This window comes from Pseudonaja textilis, chromosome 1 (genome assembly GCF_049901715.1).
Source record: "Pseudonaja textilis isolate UNSWEBS1 chromosome 1, rPseTex1.2, whole genome shotgun sequence".
NCBI lineage: Eukaryota > Metazoa > Chordata > Lepidosauria > Squamata > Elapidae > Pseudonaja > Pseudonaja textilis.
The window spans coordinates 143,123,704-143,150,122 of record NC_141990.1 but is presented as its reverse complement, the minus strand read 5'-3'; the positions used below and the strand labels follow the sequence as shown (position 1 = coordinate 143,150,122).

Sequence of the window (26,419 nt, the reverse complement as noted above, 5' to 3'; positions counted from 1 at the left end):
CAGTGATGTTCAGCAACCAAAATACGACCTAAATAGACTTTTAAATTTATATTGCAAAGTCCTGCATGCACACATTTTTCCTTTCTCTGTTCAAAACATCCCGTTCTCTTATTTTTTGGTATGGTTGGTTTGATATCTGCCAAACTGAGTAACTCCTAATTAGAATCCAGGCGTCAAAAGATGACCATATCTTACTTTAAACCTAATGTTAACCCTAAATCAAATTATAATTTCTGAGCTAAAAAAATTTGAAATGGCTAATCATTTAATTTACTTAAAACTAGAAATACTGCAAAGGTAGAGCAGTGCATGTGAGCCTGAATGAACAGTGTCAGAAATTATATTTAAGAGACAAAATCTGAAATCAGTGTTTAAATTTAACTGATGAGCCCAGGCCAAATAATGGAATCTTTCTAAACGTGTCACAATAGCTGTAGGAGAAGAGCAGGGATAGTTGGCCGGTGGGGGGTGGGGGGTGTGTGTGTCTGTGTGTGTCTGTGGCGGACAGAATCAAACATTTTATCTGTTGCATTTCCACAGAGATCCAAGTGCAGCCCCTTCCCCATGAATTCTGCTAACCCTTATCTAGCACCAATTTAGTGCTGACCATTAATTTTATATAGGTTTGAATAAATCTATGATGCAACTTTATGAATGGTCCTTATTCTTTGACCCTGGCAATAAGTCATGTAATGTGTCATGGATTTAATGCTAAAAGATAGGCATTGACTTGCCATTAACAATTAAACTGAATAGTAATACAATGGTAAAAAAAATCCTTTGAGAATTAAACAATACAAAAATAGGCATGAACATATAAGAGTAAAGAAATAAAGTTGCTTCTAAACCCCATTTCTGTATAGCTTCCATTTCTCATGTCATGTTTTAGAATGCTACAGGTTCAGTAATACTTGACTGAAGATTTCACAAGTATTCCCCCAAAGCTTCACATTTCTGATTTATAGATATTTGAAAAACAACCAGGATATATAATCTGAGTTCCAAAAAAAAAACCCTTTTAGCAGAAGGTTTGTTTACTTAAATATGGAGTGTGTTAGTTGAGTTATCTTGTTCAAGCAATGAAAGTTGAAATTGTGTTCATGGGGAATTTGTGCCATATTAAATAGCTAAAGCTTTTTAATTGAAAAATGGATTATATTATGCTGTTTTCAGGTCACAACATTGGTCAATACTAGCAACAAAGGTCCTTCCAACAAAAAAAGAGGCCGATCTAAAAAGGCGCATGTTTTAGCTGCATCAGTTGAGCAAGCAACAGAAAACTTTTTGGAAAAGGGGGACAAAATTGCAAAGGAGAGCCAGTTTCTTAAAGAAGAACTGGTAGCAGCTGTGGAAGATGTTCGCAAACAAGGTATATCTTTGATGAAGTTGTAACTTTTAGGATTGTCCATGTTTGTAAATTAGCTCACAGGAATTACCAATTTAAAAAAGAAAGAACTTGCCTGTCAGTATGTGCATATATTTAAACACCATTTGGGGATAAGCTCAGCTTTTAATATGTGTCAGCATGTTTTATGTAACTTTACTATATTTATGTATATACAGCACCTCAAAAATGTATATAGTTATTCCACTCTCAGCTTAATCTCACAATAGTCCTGTGAGAAGGGCTGGACAGAGAAATATTGAATGACCTTGCCTTAATCAGCCATTACATTTGTGGAATCAAATTTTGACTTTATTGACTGATGTCTATGAAAGTGCAGCTTCAGTGACATTTTTTTGTAAACTTGAAAATGGTTGCATTATTACCCCAGAGGATTTTGTTGTTTTTTACTTCCAAAAAGCTTGACATAAAATTCGATAGCCTTAAATTGTCTTTAACTTAAGAGTTTGTATTGGTATCTTCTGCTACTGAAAAAAATCCAAAACAATATTTTCTTCCCCCACCTTCACCCCATTTTTAAAATATTAATAGAGCCTGTTATCATCTGACAAAAAGCTATCATTTTAATGGGGCTATGAAAACCATTTAAAATGAGATGTTTGAGAACCCACAGTGGCACATACAGAGCACCTTTTTTGCATAATTAAAACAGGCGCATCATTTCTAGGCTTGTGCAGCTGCTTCAAAAATGTCCCAGGTGTCTTCACATTAACCTGCATGCAATTTTGCTTCATTTTTCCCAGCAAAGTAAAGTAGCTGTTTATCTGCGTGTATGTCAACAAAACCAGGAGCAGTTTCCAACTACATTTCTAAAAAGATAGCGTGTTTTAATAGTTCAAAAAGCAGTGCTCTGTAAATGTATTCCAAGCCACCTTGTTCAAGATTTGTACAGGCCAAAATTTGAATATCATTTAGCAATAAATGTCAATCTTTTTACATTATTTCCATTTTGTAACTTGACTAGGCTTCAAGGTGTACAGTATTTGAACTTGAAAGGTATTTGAAATCCGGCACAGAGACCAAGGTCAGTGCTTCCATAATGAAGCCATGCCTTTCCCTGGGCTTGTATGATATTGCTGAGTACAATCAGACAAAGATGTGGCTTTTTAAAAAAGCCAGTAACACAGTTTACTCGTCTTTCCAGCTTCAGGTTGAATATTTGCACATTCTATTAAGGCCATTGAATTCTAAATAAGCAGCAAATCCTTAATCTTGCAATACTCGCCTAAGTGCCAGAAATAAATTGTTTTGGAAGAGAATGTGATGAAAATTATAGTGATAGATGTTTTAATGAGAAAAATCCATGCCATTTTGGTTTTGGCTAAATACTTTCCTAATTATTAAAAACTGAAGCCTTGCAGTTACTTTCTGCATATATAGGAGACTTGATGAAGAGTGCTTCTGGAGAATTTGCTGATGACCCCTGTTCTTCTGTGAAACGAGGGAATATGGTGAGAGCAGCTCGGGCCCTCTTGTCAGCAGTTACCCGGCTGCTCATTTTGGCTGATATGGCAGATGTCTACAGACTACTTGTACAACTTAAAGTTGTAAGTCTTGAGTATATTGTTCACTATTTTAATGGCATCATTAATAAAAGGAATTCAGAATTATTGTTTATAACTTGGTGGGTTAATAGGGCAAGACCATGTCTTTTATACCCTGCTTTGGAGTTTTTAAGAAATTTTACATTATTGTGGAAACAATATTCTGGTCTAAATGGAAAATTTCTGTAAAATAAAAAAATTTACTATATTGTTACATATTGGTTGACAGATTTGCCATCAGTGGAACAAATTCTGTTTTACTTCTTTACCCCAGGCACTTCTTTAATTTAATTTGGATCTGATGTATTCATGGCCTTTTAACATAAATTGCTATTGCTAAATTCAATATAAAACATTAATAGCTTATTGAAAATTGATATTCACAAACATAATAGTTTTTTTGTTTTGCTAGTGTGTCTGATTTTATTGATTTGTTTGGGGTTAGGGTTAGACCATATTTCTCTTGCTTAAGTATAGTGACATTATAAATAACTGCTTTTGAAGAGTTTATACTAAATTATACACATTGTGAATAATTTAAAACTGATTTCATTTTCTAGGTGGAAGAAGGCATTCTAAAACTAAGAAATGCTGGAACTGAACAAGATTTAGGAATACAATATAAAGCTCTTAAACCAGAAGTGGATAAGCTAAATATAATGGCAGGCAAGAGACAACAGGTAGAGTAATTTTAGGATATTTATAAAATCTGACTGTTAAATACAGAAACAGTTGTAATAGAAATTGTCAAAATGATAATATTGACCATTGTGAAAAGAGGATGTATAAATTGTGATGTAATTACAGGGGCTTTTGTTTTTAAAGAAAGCCAAAGCTGCCACATGGGTAGAGAAACGCTAAATCTACACCTTGATGGAAATATTAAAGCCATATTAAAGGTGTAGAAACTAGAAGACAAAATATATTTTTGATAGCTTGTAAGTAATATTGCTGAAAGAGTCGTGCCATAATAAGCTTGGAAAAGTTATATGAATCCACCCACTTTTGTGTGAGTAGCTACTCGTGTGACCATTTTACTACCAAAAAAAAGTTTTTTTACAATAGAAATCTGCATTTTATAGGCTCCTGCCTGCAACATTGCTGCCTGGCTCTTTCTTTTCTACATTATGCAACTCATGTAATCTAAGGCATGTAACGGGGTCATTATCTTCAGTTTGATCCTTTTTCAAACATTCAAAGTGGCTCCAATTTACTACAAACTCTCTCAGAAAATATATTTCAGCGTAACTGCTTCTAACTCTTCTCCTAAGGAACTGGCTGAATGTGGAGAAGATCTTTTAGTCAGCTGCCTCAGATTTGCTAGTCTCCTGAACAGGATTGTTTATTTATTTATATATCAAATTCTTAACTGAATATCTCCCTCAGAGAGATTAGCAGAGCAGAGAGTATTTTTACTTGATCTGCATGCAATTCCTTCTCTATGGAACAGGTTAAAATCAAGCTGCCCATTTTTCTCAAATTCCTTCTCTATGGAACAGGTTAAAATCAAGCTGCCCATTTTTCTCAAAAGCTACAGAACAAGAGTCCTCTATGCAACTATTACTAATTATATAATTATTCAGTTGAATAACTTGTTCCAATTGTTTTGTTTTGTTTTTAGCAAAAAGTGAATGTGTGGTCAGGTATCTTAGAATGGGAGAGACTGATGAGTAAACTGGTATAAAGAGATGAGAATGATATTTGTTGTGAGACACTGCTGCCTGTTTAATACACATTAATCGATGATGATATTAAGCTTTGGCTTGTACTTTTTTTCTGCAATTCAGATGGAGAACTTATAGTGACCTCAGTTACAGAATGGACATTTGAGGCTTCATTTTGCCAACATTATTGTCCTCTAGAAATCATGTCATTTCCTGATGCATCCTGATAATGGGCTACCCTACATTTCTTAATTGAAATAGGTCAAATAAGGCAGGGGTTTCCTGGCACCAGGCCGTGGTATGCCAGCAACCAGGCTGTGTAAACAAGCAAAGCTGCAACTGTAGGATGCAGGCAGCTTGCAAAACCATGCCCGCTCCAGTCTGTGGAAAAATCTCCATGGAACTGGTCCCTGGTGTCCAAAAGGTTGGGGGCCCCTGAGATAAGAAATGGACAATATGTTCCTCTCTAGGTGCTGTGAGATTGCATCAGTCCCTCTCCATTGGCTATTGGGATTTATACTTGGAGCCTCACATCTTGTCACTGCTGATAGAAAAACTAAATTCCCCCCAAATTATCCCTAAATAAAATGTTACTGTTTCTGCAGGAACTGAAAGACATTGGTCATCGTGACCAGATGGCTGCAGCCAGAGGAATTCTTCAGAAAAACATCCCTATTCTTTATACCGCTTCTCAAGCTTGCCTCCAGCATCCAGATGTAGCTGCCTATAAAGCCAATAGGGACTTGATCTACAAGCAGTTGCAGCAGGCAGTCACAGGAATCTCTAATGCTGCCCAAGCGACAGCTTCTGAAGATTCTGCCCAGCATCAGAGTGGTGGTGGAGAGTTGGCTTATGCACTTAATAACTTTGATGTAAGTTTTAAATTTGTACTGTAAATAAGTTTTGCCACTATATTTCTGGAGCAATGTGATTGACAGTTTCTGATTTGCAACCTTGACATATAAGGGACATCATTAGTCTATGCTTGTAAAAACTATTAAAGTACTGTCTTTCAAAATACAGCAGGATCTGACATATTTGCAGAAATGCGAATTGGGAATTATTAAATGAAGTATAACACCTAATTTAATAATGCCCAGCTCAAACCAACTCTAGCAATATAGAAATGCAAATTGCTTGTAACTGTATTTTATATCAGCACTAAAAGTTCTTCTCTTTTGAAAAATCAGGGTTTTGTATCAATTTATTTAAAGTTTAAATTTTCCAGTTTTTCAACAGAAAGTGTAATGGGCTTCCCAGTTTGGGGGCTAGGCTTTCAGATTTTCCAGAATTCAGACAGTCAAATAACCAGAAATGAGGCCGTTTGTGCTCAACACAATTTCAGTTTACTCTGTGTTCACTTGAACTATTTTTTAATGACACGTCTGATACTCATATCTGGTTGAGAACCACTTCTCCTAGTCAACCGTATGCAGCTTCTGCAAGGTACTTTTCCCAACTAAATTTATCTTCCATTATCCAGCTTTCCCAGCTTTTTTTCCCCCTGATCAGCCGTTCACATTGACCTCTTGGAATGAGGTCAAGGCTAATGTATCTTTTGATAGCTATGTAGAAGATAGAATCTGAGGAGCTGCAGCTTGTACAACAAATTAATAAACACAGTCTCTTCAAATTCCCTTTTAATATTTCAAATAGGTCACTTCTAGCTACGTTGTCCAAAATACGGACATTTGTCCAAAGTGTGGGCAAAATAAATTCACTCTCAGATATGTAAAATATTATAGAATGTACAAAAATATTGCCATATGAGATTTTACTGAGACGTGTTTAATTCTTGCAGTAAAATGGCATAACTGATGTTGACCCATTAAAAAGATCAACAGGTAAAAATAATGGCATAATTAGTATAATTAAAATATTTGGAGCTGCTGATACCAAATCAAAGAAACCTTAGCACCTAGGAGAATTTCTTAAGAAAAATAAAAAGCTGCTGATTTTTAAAAAATAATAACTTGTTAATGAATATTACTTCAGCATGAAGGCGTAACAGTATACAACATAAATTGGAAAACTGACAAACCACAAATTGAAGTCACTATTGCAATCTTAAGTTCATATTACTGTTTTATAGTTTTTTTAAAAAAAATAGTACTTGAAGGTAAGAAAACAGCTAAAATCCAACTGTTGACATAGATCTCTGTAGATTGAGCTTTAGCCAGTGTTACACTGGGTTAATTCTGGGTAGTATATTGATCTAAATGTCTAAATGCACTTGTTAAGCATACATATTTTATAGTAATTTTAAAAGATCTTCATCAAAAGAGCAGCATGTCACTTTATTAAAAGTTATGAACCATTTCTTCTTAACAGAAACAAATTATTGTAGATCCCTTGAACTTCAGTGAAGAGCGTTTTAGGCCATCCTTAGAAGAGCGCTTGGAGAGCATCATTAGTGGTGCAGCCCTAATGGCTGACTCATCCTGCACACGTGATGACCGACGGGAACGCATAGTGGCCGAGTGTAATGCAGTGCGACAAGCATTACAAGATCTGCTTTCAGAGTACATGGGAAATGTAAGTAACAACTATATTTGCAAGCATTTCTCTTTCATTGGGATTTAGGAGAACAATAACACAATGTGAATTGAATTAGAAAACTTGTACAGATTGTCAGAAGTAAAATTAAGCCATTAAAATTGTAATTGTCCTGTGATGGTCTTCTGCTATGTTATTTCATTTTATTCGAAGATGTTTTTTTTTTAAATGAAGTTAAAAACTAATACAAAGTAAGCGGGGGAGAGAAAAAAATCAAAGAGAATTGTTATACTGATGAAGCTTCTTGGATAAGAAGCGAACCGTTTTCGTCTTCTTCCTCAAATAAAAAACAATCCAATTGCCTTTTGACAGAAAGAAAAAAAGCACCTTTGAGACAATTATGATCTACCAGAGGTCTCTGGCAACTTTAAGACTTGTGGACTTCAACTCCCAAAATTCCTCAGCCAGCTCTGCTCTTCAGTTCTGGGAGTTGAAGTCCACAAGTCAAAGTTACTAAGTTTGGGGACCCCTGATCTGGATTATTGAGAATCTCCATAGACGTTTGAATCAAAGAGAAAGCTAAAAGTACAAAAAGAAAAAAAACCAAGGAAATATCTTCCAATCTTCTTTCCAGCAGTTATAAGTAGAGTTATAGAGTTTCCTTTTACTTTATGGTTACAATGCAACTCTCTTCTTTCTATAATCTATCCTGTCTAATCATCAAACCTATAAATCATAAGTTAATTTTTTTTTCTGTTTCATGCAAAAAAATCTATAAAGAGTTTCCAGGTCAGCTATAAACATAGATAATTGTCTTTTCTCTGATCAAGGAAATCAACTGGCCATCTCTGCACGTTCCATCATCTTTACCAACCATTCCTCATTGTGGGTAATGCCAAATTTTTCCTTTGTGCATGTAATAATCTCACTGCAGTTATTGTGTACAAAAACAAAGTTCCACAACTTTTTTCCAAACTATCAATTCCCCAAAGAAAAACCACTGTTCTCAATTGTATATTAATCTTCAAAATCCACTAAATCAGTGTATTATTTTTTATTAATTTTTGAAATTGACTTGAGGGTAAATTAGAATAGTAGAGAGTTTCAAAGGCTTGGATTTTTTCCTCAGAATTGATTCGGTATTAAAAGAGTGAGAGAAATCGTTCTTGAATTTGGCAGGATTCTGGCCAAGGAATGTTAAAAATACATAAGATGTGTAAATTGAAATAATGTCTTGCATATCAAAACCATGTTACAGTTAGTTAAAACAATATGTCTACAACTCATAACTCTGCCATTAATATTAATTTTTAACAGGGTATTTTTTGTGCTTGAGTAGAAAAAATAAAAGATAAAGGTTTTCCCTGTCCAGTTATGTCCAGCTCTAGGGGGCAGTGCTCATCTTCCTTTCTTAGCCAGTTACAAGCATACAGCTGTATTGAATAGAGCAGGGCTGGACAACCTATGGGGAGGGATGTAGCCTCCAAAGCCCCTTTTGGGGAACTGTGGAAGATTATGCCATTACATTTTAGCATTCAATTACTGAAGAATAATGTGATCACTTCCTGCTGATTTTTAGCAAACAATGAAAAAAATAGATATATTAAACTTCAGGTACTCTTAACATTGCTATCAAATTTTAAAACAACTCAGAAAATGGATAAAAATGTTAAATCTATCCCTTTGTGGATTGCCCAGCCTCCTTCAACCAATGGTAGCTGAAATTCAATGAAATTAAATGTTTTAACAGTTTAAATGTTTCACGTATGTAAAAATGGCTAAACAAAAACATCTCCCACACTCTGTGGATTAGAGAATACAAAGTGAAGTTCCTGGGTTACATCCAGCCCCCCAAAATCTTGGGAGAAGCCCTCAAGAGACCTTCTTAGCAGCCAGAATGCTCAAAATAATTCATGATAAGCTTATCAAAATTCTCTAAATGAATTATACGTGGAAATACATTTGGAATATGATCAGAATTGTAATATCTATTGGCAGCTCTAAGTTAAAAAAAAAATCTTACTTCAGGTAGACTGAACCTGCTCTAGCTGACTTAGCATGGCTGTGTTTGTAAAGCATAAGACTGATGTAAAATAATTAAACTATAATGTGATACAATCAACTCATTTCCAATCTTTCTTTATGAAGGAACTCTTTCTATCTGAATGGAAGGTAGAAAAGGGAGACAAGCTTTGGAAAAGTAAGAGATAAAGATAACAAGTCTACACTTTTTGCAAAGATTTAGGCTTTTTTTAAATTAAGAAAATGTGAAGAGGTTGGTAAAAGGGAAAAACCCAAGATAAGATGACAAGTATTGTAATGTAAACCTATGGTTGTTTTGTTACAAAAACATTTAAATTTACTCACAATCACTAAACTAGTTTATTCTTTTACAATCTCCCCTTTTTGTAACCTTTCCATTATTTTTCTTAGTTAAAATAAAGAGCTTTTAGAACAAATCATTGAATAAAATAATGGCTTGTTCTTGGCTTCTTTCCTTATCATATTCAAAGAGCAATAAGACAAATACTTTGGTTTGGACAACAGACTGGAAACTACAGATATTGTTTGGTTAATTACATCTGCTTGCTTGAAGGCACCAGAATGCATACATTAGAACAGCTGACATCATCACATCCTTTATGTATTGGGAGAGAGAGAAAATAATGGCAGTTGGCTTTTTAAAAAAACTTCTGAATTGTTTGTTCATAATTGATAAAATAGGTTTTAATTATTAGAATCCATGTTTCCCTCTATTTGTTTAAAAATAAATACACATTTGAAAAGCTGGCATCTAAAACTTTTCCTACGGGTATTGAATTTGTTCATATACTTCTTGATATTCTAGATGCCTCCTGAAAAACCACCTAGACTTAAGGTATTTTCAGAGAGCATTCCTTCCAATAGAGTGTGAAAATTATCACGTTTAGAACAGATACTTCAGCTTTGTCCCTAGATTTTATGAAATACTTAAGGAGAATAAAGCCAATAATGGTGAGAAATTGAGTGGTTTCCTTTGGTAATACCTATCTTAAATATGAAAACATCCTAAAAGCCGAGTATTCAATATGTTTATCTCTCTTTATATTTTAAATATAAAATATTTAGTTTGTATAAACATTCTTTTGGAAATCTATACTCAGCACATAATTTATAGTAGCCAGGGATCTGAAGAGCTCTTACAGGTATGCTTCAAGTTTTAGTAGTCTAGCTTGACTTCTTTTCATTTCAATCATATTTTTTCGTATTTTAGTGAAACTATCTTGTGAACTTACTTTCAAAAGTGGCTTACAATATGGTAGTAAGGAGAGTATGATTGAAAAGGTCTGTTTAGATCCTGGACAATGAGTAATTTATAAAGCCATTCATTTTGTTGTCAGTTGTGCAGTTATAGTACTCAAAGTACTTAGAAAAAATGGTTACTTTAATTAAATAGCATTTAAGCATATTTTGAAACATTTGGAAATCCAAATAGCAATTTTATATGATAAAATTAATTTGATTTAGCAGCCACAAAACTCTACTTATGATTCAAACCAATGCTACACTAAAGAAAAATAGTCCTTTAATGCATGTGTACCTAAGTTTAAGAGGCATATTTGAGTTCTACAATGGCTTTGCAAAATTTTCAGAACTGCATCCTTCTGCAAATTAAAGCCCCAGCCACCCTCCTTGTCTGTTGTTACCCAGAAGATGGTGGGAAGGACTTTACTGTCAATATACTGTTTCTGTCTAGTAAGGCAGGACATAATTTCTGAAACAGTATCTGCCCCATTCAGAAATCAGTGGCTTCAGTTAATCGGTTTCAGCACTCTCATACTTTGCACAGAAAATAGAAAACCTCTAGTGACTTAAAATTTAAATAAAAACAGTGTTGAACAGGACTTAACATATAATGTATGTGAGAAAGTTCTTGGGAGTCAGGATGAAGAGATGGCGGCTAAGGAATAGTCAGATAAGAGACAGCATAGCCTGCAGGGCAAGAGGCTTAGGGGGTACCCTCTTTAGTTTCTTGGTCTGTAAAGGAGGTGGCAGAAGATTGTCCTTTCAGAAGACACTGCTAATATAGCTTTATAATAAAGTAGAATTAGCCTCTGGTCATGTTTCCTGTCTGGTCCACCTGGTAAAACTGACATGAAAGCTTGTACTTGAGTAGTACTGGAGCATTACTTGAGTAGAACTGTGAGCATTAAATTTGGTTCATTTAGTACTGGTATATAATAAATTTAATTCAATCCCCTTCAAAATGGAAGCCACATAACCAGCTTCACCTAATATGGCTAATTTTTAAAAATATTTGACCTTTGTTCATTATAGTGTTTTAAGAATTTCTTCTCTGCATTAGTGGGAAAATTAAATTCAGAAATAGTTGTGAAATGCCATGATTATGCAGAAAGGAAAATTGACTATCAGCAAATCTACATTTTCTCAGTCCTATTTTCAGATATTTGGTCCATTTATGCAATGACATTGTTATATGGATATTAATTCAATTATCCATCACGGGGGGGTTTTCAATTGGATAACCATTTGTCCAGGATGGTCTGAGGACTCTTGCCTTGGACAAGGTGTTGGACTAGAACAGTGGTCGCCAATTAGTGGACCGGGAACCATTGGTGGTCCACAAGAAAATTTTGATGGTCCGCAAAGAAATATCACCCCCAAAGCACCCTCCAAAGCAATTAGTCGAGGCTGCGCAGGAACACATGGCTTGCATTGCTTGCATTGCAAATAACACGAGGTAGTGAGGGGAAGGGGGAAAAATCGGAGGGGGGAACGCCCCCATGCACCTCGCCTGGCCACCGGGCTGCTTCTTTCCACTTCTTTCTTCTTCTGCTTTTGGCTGCACACAAGGAAAGCAGCAAAAGTCTTTCTTTCCCCCAAACTCCAGTCTTTGGGACCCTGCAAGACATCTTGCTCCAAGAGGCTGCACCAGCAAAGACTCATTTCTGGTGGAGTTTAGGAGGGAGAAAGAAAGACTTCTGCTGCTTTCCTTGCATGAAGCCAAAAGTCTCAGTCTCTCTCTCTCTCTCTCTCTCTCTCTCTCTCTCTCTCTCTTTCTCTCTCTCTCTCTCTCTCTTTCTTTCTCTCCCCCGAGAACGGAGCTGGAGATGGTATCCTGCAATCCCAAATAAATAATGATCGATCGGTAGGAAAATGGGATGTGGAATTTTCTTGCAGACTTTTTGGGGGATTTTCCCAGGGTCTCTGGTCTGCAGGATTTAAAATTATGAGTTTGGTGATCCCTGAGGTCCAAAAGATTGGCAACCCCGGGACTAGAAGATCTCCAAGGTCCTTTCTAGATCTATGATTCTATGATTATGGAATTTATTCAAAACCGAATACATATTTGATAGGTTACTCTTAGATATAAGATGTAGGATTGTGTGGCAAGATCTCAGTACTATATATATGGAATACTGATTACAGTATTGCAACTTTTAACAGGTGTAGCTCTATCAAATACTAATACCAATACTAAAGTTATGGTTTAGTATCATAGCCATTTTTTGTTTGCCATCTGGCAGAACTGTGAGAAGATGTAACACTTTTGGTTTTGGTTTTTATTTAATTAAAAGCTTATCTTTATTTAAGAAAATAAACCAACAGATTATTTTAACCTAACTTATTTAATAACTCATCAAGATTAACTATGTAAAATAGAGCAAAAATTTCCAGTATCTGTAGCTCTATAGATCAGTCGATCATTGTTTTCCTAGTGGAAAACAATGTTCGGTTCCAAGCTGGACTACTCTGCTGAGTTTTAATGCCAGTGCATTAAACTTGCACTGGAGACCCCAGGGTTCTTCTCTTAATCATAGAGCTTGTGTCATTAACTGAACCAATCTTTTTTTTTTTTCTCAGACTCTTAAGAGTTATTATAGGACACAATAATGATGGGGAAGGATTTATATATCATTTTGAACTTCCAGAAAACGTGAAAGATGAATATGTTAAATAAAAAACCACATATGACAGGAACTATTTCTGATCAACAAGGCATCTCTGTCTCTTCTTCTTTTCTTTTTCTGTTAGAAGAAACAAAAATATGTAGTGGCTGCTAAACTAAGAAATGGTTTCCAGCACTAATAAGAATTTAAGCATTGAGAAGTCTATGAAAGGTCAAAAGCATTTTAAGCTTCAATTGATAATAGGCTTGCCTATCAGGAAATTAGGCCACTGAAATATCGTTACATTTCAAAATGTATCTAAAAAGCAAATTATTGTCCTCATTTTAGGAAAAGAAAATTACATACACATTGCTTTTCCCTAATTTCTTTTAGCCAATTTCCAGAGCATATAATCAAAATAATTGAAGGACATCTCAGAATAAAACTTATTATTACTGAAAAGAGAAATTGTTATTTTTCAACCTCTAAGCAAAAAAAAAAAAAGAAAAGGCTAAGACAACACCTAAAAATTGGAGTTCTGCCTCTTCTAATCAGACAAGGCTATCTAGTTATGGGGAGAGAGGAATTGCTTCATTTAAATAATATGGAATAATTCATGTTTACTTTCTGCTGATGGAATGGGAACCTCTCCTGCAGTGTCCTGATCTTATTTAATGTGAGATATAATAGCATAACTACTACAGTGTGTATGCTGAACCGTATTAATAATAGCCAAGTATTCAAATGTGTCTTTAATCCGAAGATATTTTTCTGCCTTGAAAAGAATGAAAAACTGCTCTTCTGAAATATACTGCAGATTTTAGGCATTTGAAAAGTGAAGAACAGTACAAGGAAAAGGGAGAACTAAATCTTGACATTTAAACAAATAGCTATGCTTATTAGAAAGCACTGGATAATTTTTGTTGTGCTTTACAACAAAAACCTCTAATGTTAGGTTGGCTGAATTTCAGCAATTATGATAATTGAAAGCCACTTATGTGTTGAGATGACAGAATTTTAGAATATATATCTGTCCCAGAAGTTATTCTCAATTTTAGATTGAAAACCCTAGATAAGCATCTCTAATGTACATTAGGCTCACCATATATTAACCAAAATGATTTCCTTCTTAATTCAAGTGTAGTAATTAGTTCTTATTGCTTATTGTGGTCTTCACATTTCTCTTAGGGACATAAACCTTTGAGTAGAAATGGGCTTAAGAATTACATATGTTGCATGTTATAGTATCTTTTAAGTCTACTTAAATAAATGAAATTATTTAAAATACAAAAACCTATTATTACAAGATAGAATCTGAGACTTCATAATCTGTTGACCATTCTGATCTCTTAACAAAATGTTTTTTTTTTCTTGAACTTTTTATCAGTGCTTTCTGTGTAAGTCTTTCGAATGACCTCAGAGCAATTTGAGACTGATGTTCTTCCTTCCATGGACTGCTGAGCCTCATACTTAGAAACTTAAACATGGAACAGATTATATTCTATCTCCTTATTTAAACACTTGGACTAGAAATTAAATTTGCTATGAGCCTTATCTTGCTGACTGTACGTAAACTGGCAGAGGAACTAGAGATAGTTTTTGTTGTACAAGTGATCAATTTGAAAGGTTTGACTATGTGGGAAAATCTGGTGTTTGATATAAAAAAGATTTTTCAAATGTTATTCTGGAAGGTCCTCTCTCAGATTCTACTCTGTCAATGTAGTGATTTCAGTAAAATTATGTTGAATAACAGGTGATTAATTAATATAAGAAAATTCATAACATGGACTTAGCAAACTAATCTCTTTACATTCCCTTATGTCTATTGACAGAGCCCAATTCAGTGGTGCCAAAAAAAAAAAAAAGATGTAGTAGAATCTGTTGAAAAAAAATTTATTTTGTGAAACAGCCTACGAAACTACAGTAATCTTAGCACATAAGACTGGAAGTTATACCCAACATGGGTTCCTCATAAATAATTTGCAGATGAGAACATGAAGAATATGAAAATTGGTGAAAGTATTTGATTTAGTGATGCTGAATTCCTTCTCATTCAAATTATAATATTCTTGGAATTTAAAAAAGGCAGCCCTCTACAATTTGTCATCCTTAAGAAAAATCTAGAGGGTTGTGGTATGGAAATTTGCTGTTTACCTGATATTTAAGTAACAAAATAAAGTCTACTTGACATTGATATAGTGATACCGTGACATTGATAATACCCAAAACAAGAGGGTATCATATTTGTATCTTGGAAGCAAAACAATATGCTCATTCCAAAAAGAGATTTTCCTACAATCTGTATTGTAAGGAAAGATATAATAAGCAAACTTATAACCAAGAAAGAAAATCAAATTCACAGTTTCTTATTTTGAAAGGGCACCAAGAAAGAGTCAACTTCTAGTTTTATAATGTATAGATTTTTTAATGTTTTTGTACACTGCACTTACTGCATTATGAACTTCCCACTGAAAATGCACTTGGAATATTGCTAGTAGAAATCATTAGAATTTTCTATTAATATTTTCAACATTTAAAAATTTGAGGGGGAAGATAAAATGATAACTGAAATAGAAGTGTGGCATATATTTCTGAAATTGATGGTGCAGGTATGACCATTATTTGCTTTTCATTTAGATGGTTTTTATTATATGATGTCTCAATAAGTTTCCCCACTAAATAGGTCCTGCAATATTAAATTATAGTACAGTACTATGCCAGGTAAAAGCTTATAAAGTTCAGTCTTTGTATTGGATCTTGGCCTGGAAGGTGATATTGAATATAATTAAGCATCACAACTTGTTCTTCCTATAGGTAGCAGAGAACATTTAATTCAGGAACTTACTTGCAGGAACCTTTGCTTTCTAAAATAATGGAAATAATTTATATGTTCAAGGACTGATTGAACAGTACTAAAATAAGTAATTATTTATTTTCCTTCTGGGACTGATGTAACTGTCATTTGAAATATCAACTATAGAAGATGAAGTAATTCAAGACGGCATCCTGTTAAGCACTACTAAATAAAAATGGCAAAATCTGTATTTCAGCTTTGGTTGTAGCATTTGGGAGAGATATGATGCTTTGGGCTGATGGTGATCAATAGCCTCATAATTTAACACCAGATTAGAATTAATTCATATAGGTTTGCATATCACCTAAAATTTTATTTAATGATTCAACATTTGGATCTTTGCCAAGGTTATATCATACCCATCTTCCCATGAATAAGTAATAGTCGGGGGGGTGGGGTGTCATTGAAAATTGTATTTAAATTGCTATTGGGTGATGTTAATATTTTGCCTATGGCTTTTGAAAACATTGAAACTCTTATTTGATGACCCTGTCAGTGTGAAAATAATATTGGGACTGGTCGTAGTCTTAAATAATACTGCATTACTGAATGTGATATCAGTAGCTGTTGATCTTGTCACTTTATAAAATGCCCGCTTTTTAGATTCGTAAAGAAAAGTAGAAAAATTCAATTAACGTAACTAGAACCAAACTGCTTTACAGGTGATATATTTTGGTAATTATATAACTGTATCATGCAGCTCATATGACTGATGTTATAGGATTAATGCATAACACTGCCCTGCACTTTCTCTTTAGATTAAAACAGTCAAATATATAGGCATGATGATATGCGATACTAGCTAAGGGGCTAAAATTTGTATTCTCAAATCTTGTATGACTATGAAAATTATAGGTGTTTTCAAGTAGTTCAGAAGGAAAAGAAAACAGATTGACATAGGAGAAAATAAATCTCTTAGCTGCTGGTACTTCCTGCAGCATCTCCTGACTTAGGTGAACTGCCCTGAAGAGAAGGGTTAGTAATAACAAAGGGTTTTGATCAATTAGTAAGCCAGTTGTTCCATATGGTAGTTAAGTAATGTTGGGCTGTATTCTGAAGAAGTGTCTTATGAGATGCAAATGTCATTAAGATGCTTAAAAAATGTTCTGTTAGAATGTACGTGTTAACATAATTGTTACTCAGTTGCCTTAACAAATCTTTGCAGCTTATACATTTCTTTTCACCTTCAAACGTACAAGCTTGCTTACAGGCAGTGGGTTCTTGTTAAGTTAGTAGGTGGAAATAGAGACCAAAGCATTGGCAGTTCTCAGTTTGTTAAAGTGGAACATAGATTCTTAATAGATATTATGCTTCAGTGCAGAGAAAATCTAGTTACCTGATGCATAGAATATGCTGTATATGGCTGAAAGACAATGGCTTATCATGTAGAGGATTTTTAGATTTTATCTACTTTTCACTAATAGTTTGGTTTAATAGAGCTTTAAATAATACAGTCCAATATATTGAGCTAAAGTAATGCCGATTATAAAACTTGCAAGTACTGGGATTTGATGCACTGGCTTTAAAGTCTGAAATTTCCATCCTTTTCACCCTGTTCAAACCTTTGCAATATTTATTCAAGGATGTTTATATAGCACAGGCATCAGAAAAATGATTTGTTTGAAAACCTTGCAGCATAGTACAATATACAATGTTATATACTGATTTAAAGAATCCAAGCATCAATATTTCTTTTCCCCCACTAACAAATGTCATTGTTGAACTTGGCATGATGGTTAGATATGTACATTTTCTTCAAAATATTATACCTTTAATTATGTGTTCATGATTTTTGAGACTTGTACTAAATAATTTCTTAATTGCATTACATTTAAACTACACAAATGTATAGCAAAGTTAAGTTTCATAAACACCAAATCTAGAATTTTTAAGATCCAAGAACTGATTATTTGCTTTTCAGAGAAATTTTGTCCTGTTTTAAATGACATTATAATATTTCTTCACAAAAAATACCAATCTGAGTTTAAAAGTTCTTACTCTTTCCACAAGTGTAATTTAATTAATTAATTATATTGCAATCAGTAGAGCCCTCTCCTTGAATATTGGATTGGTGTTTAAATTATCCAGTGTTGGAATTTACAGTGGTAATTGATAGTTCATTCTATGAGAATAATTTGGTGCCAGAAGAATAGTAATGAATATAGAAAATGGTTTTCTGGTATTAAGTAGTCAGGCTTGTTGAGGAAAAGAAAGAGGGCTTTTTGCTTTAAAAAAAAATCCTTAGTGTTCATTTCTTTATATGTCGCTTCTTGGTATGAAATGTATCCCATTAAAGTCAAGACAGATTTAACAGAAGTTGAAGGTCATGTAATATTTGGAGACCATGCTTAATGCTACTGAATGGTTGTAGCAGGTTAATATTTTGAAGTAATGAATGTGATCTTTATTCAGAAGTGGCAGTAGCTATATTCTGAATTTGCAACACATTTAGAATTCTGAATTCTTACTATGGAGTTAAAATAGTACTAAAATCCCATGCTGTAGTAGACTGGAAAATCCTTTTTCTGCACCTTTCTACTGTAGATCACAAGACAACAATCTTTTAAGGAAATTATCTTTTTGTTTTTTGGTTAGTATGTACTTCATGAAACACTGAACTGGCTGAAATGCTGGTAAAATTTAGTAATTACAATGCATCATTTGGTAAAATATTCCCCCTTAAGTCCATTAAATAGATACCCAACAATATTTTCATCCAAATTATTTTTCTAAATTATATCTGGGGGCTTGGGAGTAAAAAAATAAAAAAATACACATATAATTACATAACATGAAACAATATACATATTTTGGGCTGAGCATATTTAGATTCCAAACATCAGGAATGCAAATGTAATGCCAACACTGTTATTTAAACACTGAAAATATTGTGGGTTTATTTAAAAAAAACAACACCCTGAAATACTACTGCATCACTCAAAACAAGTTCCTTAGAAAAATCTAGGCTTTCTCAGTATTTGAGTTTTTTTTTTTAATAATGTATCAGATCCCTGCAATTTAAAATAAGTTTATCTCCTTTGTGTTCTTTGATTACCTGTAGATATTACACTTCACATTCTTTATAGGGTAACTGCTGACATTTGCACTGTCCATAGCCATTAATGATGATGAAGGGTCCTTCATGGGCAGGTTCATATTCATTATATGGTCCTTGGTCTGACATATTTGACATATGCAGCCGTGTTTGAGATCGCAGTTGCCTGTGGCTTTGAATCATTGAACACTGCCTAATTTTTCTTAATGTGGGAGGACAGCACTTCCTGGAGATGAACACTACAAAAATGATAAAAAAGAAAGAAAATAATAAAGCCATTGTTCCTGTAATTACCTGCTGGGTGAAGATGACATTGTTTGGTTCAGGCATCTGCTCTTCTGTGGTAAAGGGTATGCCTGTGGTGGTTGAAATTTCTTTATCTCCCACATGGAAATTTGAGGAGCTTATTTGCTTTGTATATTCAGTTGTTGGAGCTCTGTGAGTTGTAGCAATGGGTGTAACAACAGTTGATAAGTTCCAGCAAAGCTGAAAACCATAAACTGCATCTAGAATATCCTCTCCCTGGGTATGGTTTGGGGTATGACAAAGGATGGAGTATTCCCACCGACCTTGGAAGCCACTGAGCCATGTGGCTAGTGCACATATTTTGGGGCTGCATTCCCAGGGGTTGCTGGAGAGACCCACAGTCGTTAGGGTTTTAAGTGAATATAAAACCTTGGACTCCAGAGTGGTTAGCTTGTTGTTATCCATTAGGAGAATTTTAAGATTAGGCATTATTTCAAAAACTGTCGTATCAATGGCTTTGATATCATTTCCAGACAAATCTAGCTTTTCTAAAGTGCTCCAGGTCCATTCCATCCCACAGGTCAGGTTGCTAATTTTATTCCCCTGTAAGAAGAGCATGTGCAGATTGCTTAGCCGAAGGAAGTGAGCAAAGTTAATCTTTGTCAGTTGGTTGTGCTCTAGGTGAAGCTCCCTCAGTTTGGTTAATCCTGCAAATCCATTGCGCGCCAAACTTCGCAAGCGATTTGTGCTCAAATCCAAAAAATCCAAACTACGACAGTCTGAAAACAGGCGGACTGGAATAGTCCTCAGAGAATTGGTACGTAAACTTAGGGTTTGCAGTTTACGAAGGCCATACAACAATTCAGGATTCAAAGCAGATAATTGATTGAAAGAGAGATCCAAATGTTGCAAGTTAAGTAGCTGACTGAAAGTTGTGTTTGGTAAATGAGATATTTTGTTTGAACTTAAAATTAATTCCTTGAGTTTATATAGTCCTTGAAAAGCATCTTCTCTTACTGTATCAATTTGGTTATGGTCTAAATGAAGCCAGGTAAGTTGACTGAAGCTTGCAAACTGATCCCCTTCAAGTTCCATAATAAAATTGTGCCTCAGTGACAAACCTAGACAGCCCTTGTCAGTGGTGTTTGGCACTGAGTGAAACCCCTGAGAGTCACAGTAAAAGAGCAGCTTCTCACAACGGCATTTTGGTGGACAAGCCGTGCCCAAGGCAGGCAGCATTTTAAAAACAATACTCATTGCATATACTGCTGCCAGCATAGGAGCCCCTAATGGCCACTTGAAATGTAAGCCTGCAGAATATAATTCAGGGAAACAACAAAATAGGATATTCTTATCAGAGATACGCTTAGAACAAGAAGAGAAAGAATGTTGTAAATAATGACATGCATTAAAATGTTTTGGAGCTTTAATTCTTATTTTAAAAAAATTCTTGGTAGAGATATCTTAAGTTACTGAAATTATTGATAAGCAGTTTCCCAGTCTTAAAAAAGTACTGGTTCCTAAACATGCATTTCAAAAGCTAGATTAACTGCACATTATAAAACAAGTCAAATAATGCAAACTTACCCATTCTTTTGAGTACGTTGGAGGTTGCATTCAGTCGTAGTTTTAGACTCAACACAGTGAGTCTGTAAAAAGCTCTAACGTTGACAGCTTTTAAATCATTTACTCTCTTTACTCTTCTTTGATTTTGAAGTAAATAAAAAGGCTTCACATCCCATTTCCAATATATTCTTTTGAATTCATGACCTTGATTTCCAGTGGCAGATCTGTTAATTCCCGAATCAGTGCTGAGTTGATTGGCAGCTTTTCTTATGCTGTACAGCTGCTTAATTGCAAACGCTTTCCACAGCTATGGCTTTTTTACTCTTAACTTGTTGATGGCAGATGGGTAGCTTATCACTGAGAGAAGCTTCTGTAGTCGCTTGAATGCATTTGCTGAAAAGCTTTCAGGGCTAGGGTACAGAATGCATTTGCTTATGTGCTGCTACCACACAACTGTATGTAGGCTGACGTCATCCTGTGACGTTCCTTTTTGTTTGGGTTTTCCAGAAGCTTTTGCAGTTTAAGGCACTATAGTGCAAACTCTCAATTGTGAGATTAGACTACCACTAAGAGGAAAAAGAGTAAGAATTCTTCGGCTGATATCCAGGCGATAGGAATGATTTTTCAAGAGTCTGTCTTGTAGATTACATGCTTATTACTACAACCTTAAGCTGTACAGGTTTGGGGTTTTGTGATTTAGTATTTGTGTTGGTATTCTGTATGAAAACTGTGAAGGTGGTACATAAGAGCGCACACACACAGACAGAGACACACTCTTTGTCCTCCAAACAACTTAACAGGAAAAACTCACACATGATATAACATTTTAAAAATTAGTAGCATAAAGTTTTTTTTAAGGGAATATATTTATAAATGTATATCTTATATTAAAAAGACAAGCTTTTAAAAACTGTAAAATTGTGTGTAAAAATCAGTTGCACTGGGCTTTGATGATTCCTCATCTGGGTAGTTCAGACAGAATTTAGAAACATGTATACATACTCAATACATATGTGGACTCCATTCTAAATGACTGAGTCCCTGGAAATGTACAGGACAGTACCATCTTTAATTATTAAATATGTAGCTCTTTTACTTCTTAAATTGAACTGAAGAGTGAGCCAGAGGCAGTAGTATTTAACTGCATGCTTGGCTTTGCAGTTATCAGTTCAAATAATGTGAATAACCTAGTAAATATTTGATTTGGAAATGGTAATATAGTTTTATCCAAATTTGGCAACATTTAAACATAATTCTCAGTTAATAAGAATTAATGCTAATAGGACCTAACCTCACATTTTATATTTTGAATATTATTCTGTCACTGCTATAATTTTTTAACTCATAAAGTAACCTGTAATTTTTTAAATATTTGTATGTGTATATGTATGCGTGTATGTGTGTGTGTGTGTATACATAATATATATGTTAAAACTATGATTTTGTAAGTGTAAATAACTATGCTACTTTTTCTATGCCTATTTTTCTCAGGGAAATTGCTTCCTTTTCACCTAACACTTGTAAAATTCTTAATCACATATTTATGGCAGATAATATATGAAGAATATTCAGTTACTGTTTTTAGAATTTTGAATATGCAGTACTTTTCAGAAAAAAATTACTATTAAATCTGAATTTTTAGATTTGGCTAGTGGAGTGGAGGAAGTTATCTACAGATTTTACCAGATCTCGTTAGCCAAAAACTGTACTTGTCTATCCACAGTTAGAATGATGGAAACTGTTCAACAGTAACCAAGAAAGCACACAAAGTCCAAAGGGGCTCTGACTTGAAGTAGTGATTAGTAGTTAGCAGACTTGACAAAGTAAGAAAAAGTACCAGCTTTCTTGGAAAAAGATGAAAGCTGAAGAAGTCCTTTCCTGTTCTAGATCAAAAACAGTGGGATGTGGACTTTTATGTCTGGTTCTAAGTCATAAAGAGACTTCCAAGTGCCTTCGCTTTGCAACTTCCAAATCAGACCCAACATTCTGCTGAACTTTTTGATTGGGAAGGAAAATGTGTTCACGGAGGTGTGGTTTTGAAACTGAAGATGCCAGGCTTACAAATACCTACTGAAAGTCATGCTGTGTATAGCTATCTATCTTAAAGTACTAAACGGCCACTGTCTTAGCCGAGTCCTTTTTATTTCAGATCTCGCAACTCATATTTTTAAATTGTGCATAATAGTTTTCAAATATTTGAGATACACGTAAGGAAGAGACCCTTATTTTAGACAATGTCTGAGAAATGAAGAGATGAAAAAAAAACTATGAGCATACTCAATATTTAATGCATAAATTTTTACTATATCAGACTTAAGTATATCATCTTCTGCTGAATCCAGTCCTGGAAAGATTTTTCCCCTTCCAAAGGACCTATGCATATCACATATTTCTAGTCTGGTTTACAGATACTTGCCAGAAGCCACAATCTTAAAAAAAGATAAAAGCTAAAATTGAATTAATCCCTAGTTGTATGTCAAATAAGGCACTCCCTTTTTTTTTAAACTGATTCTCTGTGTGTGCATGCACACGCACACACAAAGTATTCCCTTTTGCATAAAGATGCAAGTGCACACACACACACACACATCTTCATTCCAGCTGAGCAGCGAAAAGAAAAGCAGGATGGAGAAAGGGGGTGAAAAAGAGATAGTCCTATTTGGAATGAAAAAAGAAAAGGTGGGCCAAATTGGAGGAGAGGGGACAAGATAATTGGGAGAAAAAAAAAACTATTGACCCTTTATTTATAAAAGATGAGTATCTCCTTCAAGCCAGAAAAGGAGGATAAGTAGTGATCACCCTTTCTGCCACACACAGCTGTAATGTGTGTGTGTGTATGACGGAGAGGGAAGGAGGGAGGGAGAGAATGAATATGGGACAGAAGCATCTGTCCTATTTAAATGGTGGCTACAGTACTATTTATGAAAGAAAAACTCATCTCCACTTTAATTAAGGGAATCATTTTAAAATAAAGATAGTAATAGAAAGTCATTTATTTTCCTCCCAGTTTTGCTGTCTTTTTATGTAATTGAATTGAACAATTTAGATTACTGAGAATATATTTGGATATAGTTGCTTCTGTGATGTGGAAATCTCTCATAACTTTTTCTTGCAATTGCCTGATGCCTTTATGATGGTTGAGTAGGCCATTTGACTGCTGTTAGTTAACTGGTCAGATCTTAGAAGAGTCAAAAGAAGGCAAAAGTAGAAATAAAATGCCAGGTATTTGCAAAGGCAACTGAAGAAAAGGAAATCTTAAAGGTGAAGTTTAAAGAGAAATATTTCAACAAAATGATAATAATAAGTAAAGAAAATAAGGTTTAATATTGCATATATTCAGATGATAAATGATTTGTAAGATAAGAACCAAGTCATTTGGCTTCTAATTTTAAACAATAGACATTAGAATTCCAAGAAACTTTGTCCAAGATCGATAGTACTGTAGTTTATCTTAGGTAAAATCGTATGTCTGACCAGAAGAATTACTATACGTTGGTAGCATATTCAAAGGGAACATGCATAAAAATAGGAGTGGTTCCTCCAATTGTATGTTCACTTGTTTATTATATTTCTGGACTACCCACCAACTACCTTAAACAATGTGCACATCATAAAAATATATATCATAGGTCAGTGTCATACAATAAAACATATGTCAATGTCATACAATAAAACATCTTACTATATAGTGATATATAAGTTTAAATCTTAGCTCAAATATATTTCCACTTATACTACTAGTCTAAACTTCCACTTATAATACCTGAATTATTCTATTCCAGCAAATAGGTGTGTAGATTTTTTGGAAGCAGATCATTGGTTTGAATCCAGCTATTGGAATTTGTCTTCATTTTATGAGATTCAATCCTTTCAAAGCACAATTTATTGTTTGTGACACATAGTCAATAATTCTTAAGCAGAAAAACATGGAGTCAGCTAGAGTATGCCTATTTCAGAAACCCTGGGTTAGAAATGCAGTAATATGTTTGGCTTAGATTAAGAACCAAGCCTACTTCTCATAGTATATCAAGGCAATCCAGCATTCAGATAGATGAGGATTAAGTTTGAATTTCTGAGAGGGATCCCGATATACAGTGTTGCACAAGGTATCATGGAAGCATAATTATATTCCTTGTTGCACACCATAGCTATAGCTTCCTTATCCCATTATCCATAGGAATTGGAGATACCGTATTTCCCTATGTATAAGCACCCCCTTTGTATAAGCCACCCCCCCAATTTTTGGACTGTGAAGTTTTGAAAAAATATTTTATTAGAGAAACAAGTTATGAAGAAAGAAAATTTACAAAGAAACAAAATTCGACGTCTAGATCTACAACTTCGGTCATGACGCCGAAAGCGGTGCAGGCGACGCTAGCAATCTACGCATCGGAACGAGAGTAGGAACGAAGCATTCAGGCCGATGCCTAGCGTATGCATTTCTATCGCGTACTCGCACTCATAATCGTATCATCACGTACAATTTTTACAAAAAAGTATAGCATACTGCTGGAAAACCAGTTTATTCCTACTTTATTATTTTATGCATTTTTCACGTATAAAAAGTGTACCTGCTTTGTATATGCCACCCCCCTACTTTTTGGGCTTGAAAATTTTGGAAAAAAGGGGTGGCTTATACATGGGGAAATACGGTACTTGTAAAGGACCAAAACAGGCCTTGATGCCAAACCTACCACGTTGTGCTTACGTTGGATGCAAGGATGTAAGGACAGAATTTGTATTGCCACATGCATGTTTTCATTTTAACATAATACGGGTAGTAGGCTAGAGTTACTTACATATTATTATTTGCATCTTCTATTTTATCTGAATGTTTTATTTCCTGGAGAACATAGTTATCCATGTCGTTTTATTTTTATCCTGCCTTTTTACTTAAAAGCTCTCAAAGATACTAATGTTTGTCATGTTTGCTTTTCAAAATATTTTAAATAAAGATAACTAGCCTTATATCCTAGCATAGGCATAGCCTGCTTGCTTAATTAGTGAAATTCAACAGATGTTTTTCTAGTACAATACTGCCACCTGTACAAAAAGGGGCCTTGTGTTTTACTGGTACTAAACATTTTTCTTGAGAAATATCATACCTTCCATTTCTCTTGACTTTTTGCACTTGTGTATGTGGACACAGAATCTTAGGTTCATGCATCTCCTTCTCTATACTGTCATAATGTAACAAAGGTTGTCATGTTATTTAGACAGATGCCAAATTTCTAAACTTGACACAAGCCACAAGGAACATAAGGAATAACATGGGCACAGAAACAGTTGCTAAATTAAGTAAAAGCAGTGATGACTCATTTACTGCAAGAGATGACCACATCTAAACAGGTGGAACTAATCAGAAAAAGATCCCTAAGGGGTATTTAATCAGACAAGATTATTAGTTTTCCTGGGAGTTAGAACAATCTGTTCATGTAATTAAGAGGTTCATCTTTATTCAGGTTTCTTTTAATTCAAATAACTTTGCATCCGGATTCATATATTATTCTAAGTTATGCTTTGTTTAACTTACACTATGATTTATTCAATAGCCCATAATGGTTAATTGTGCTGAAACTAAACAACCATGTTATGTCATAATGAAATGTATAAACCACCTTATCAGGCGCAAATAATTTGTGGGTAGTCTCAAGCAGAGGTTTTATTATAAGTCACCTATGGTACAAGAATCTCTCCA

The 26,419-nt window shown here is 34.5% G+C and overlaps 2 protein-coding genes across 4 annotated transcripts in view; one reads left to right on the top strand and one right to left on the bottom strand.

Moving 5' to 3' along the window:
- Positions 1-26,419, top strand: part of CTNNA1 (catenin alpha 1) — an 80,877-nt gene that overhangs the window by 10,228 nt on the left and 44,230 nt on the right. For both annotated transcript variants that reach the window (XM_026710422.2, XM_087918542.1), the window contains exons 3-7: positions 1,174-1,369; positions 2,786-2,952; positions 3,510-3,629; positions 5,219-5,485; positions 6,945-7,148. In XM_026710422.2, the coding sequence (XP_026566207.1) occupies positions 1,174-1,369; positions 2,786-2,952; positions 3,510-3,629; positions 5,219-5,485; positions 6,945-7,148 (954 nt within the window). The remainder of the gene's footprint in view (positions 1-1,173; positions 1,370-2,785; positions 2,953-3,509; positions 3,630-5,218; positions 5,486-6,944; positions 7,149-26,419) is intronic.
- Positions 16,156-21,134, bottom strand: LRRTM2 (leucine rich repeat transmembrane neuronal 2). 2 transcript variants are annotated; one of them, XM_087918394.1, is made up of 2 exons: positions 20,743-21,134; positions 16,156-20,465 (listed from the first exon to the last, which is right to left on the bottom strand). In XM_087918394.1, exons 1-2 carry the CDS (start codon positions 20,744-20,746, stop codon positions 18,919-18,921), a joined length of 1,551 nt encoding a protein of 516 aa, XP_087774520.1. In that variant the 5' UTR covers positions 20,747-21,134; the 3' UTR covers positions 16,156-18,918. The 2 variants fall into 2 exon arrangements, 1 of the variants encoding a protein (XP_087774520.1); XR_015740457.1 differs by having other exon boundaries at positions 19,023-19,148.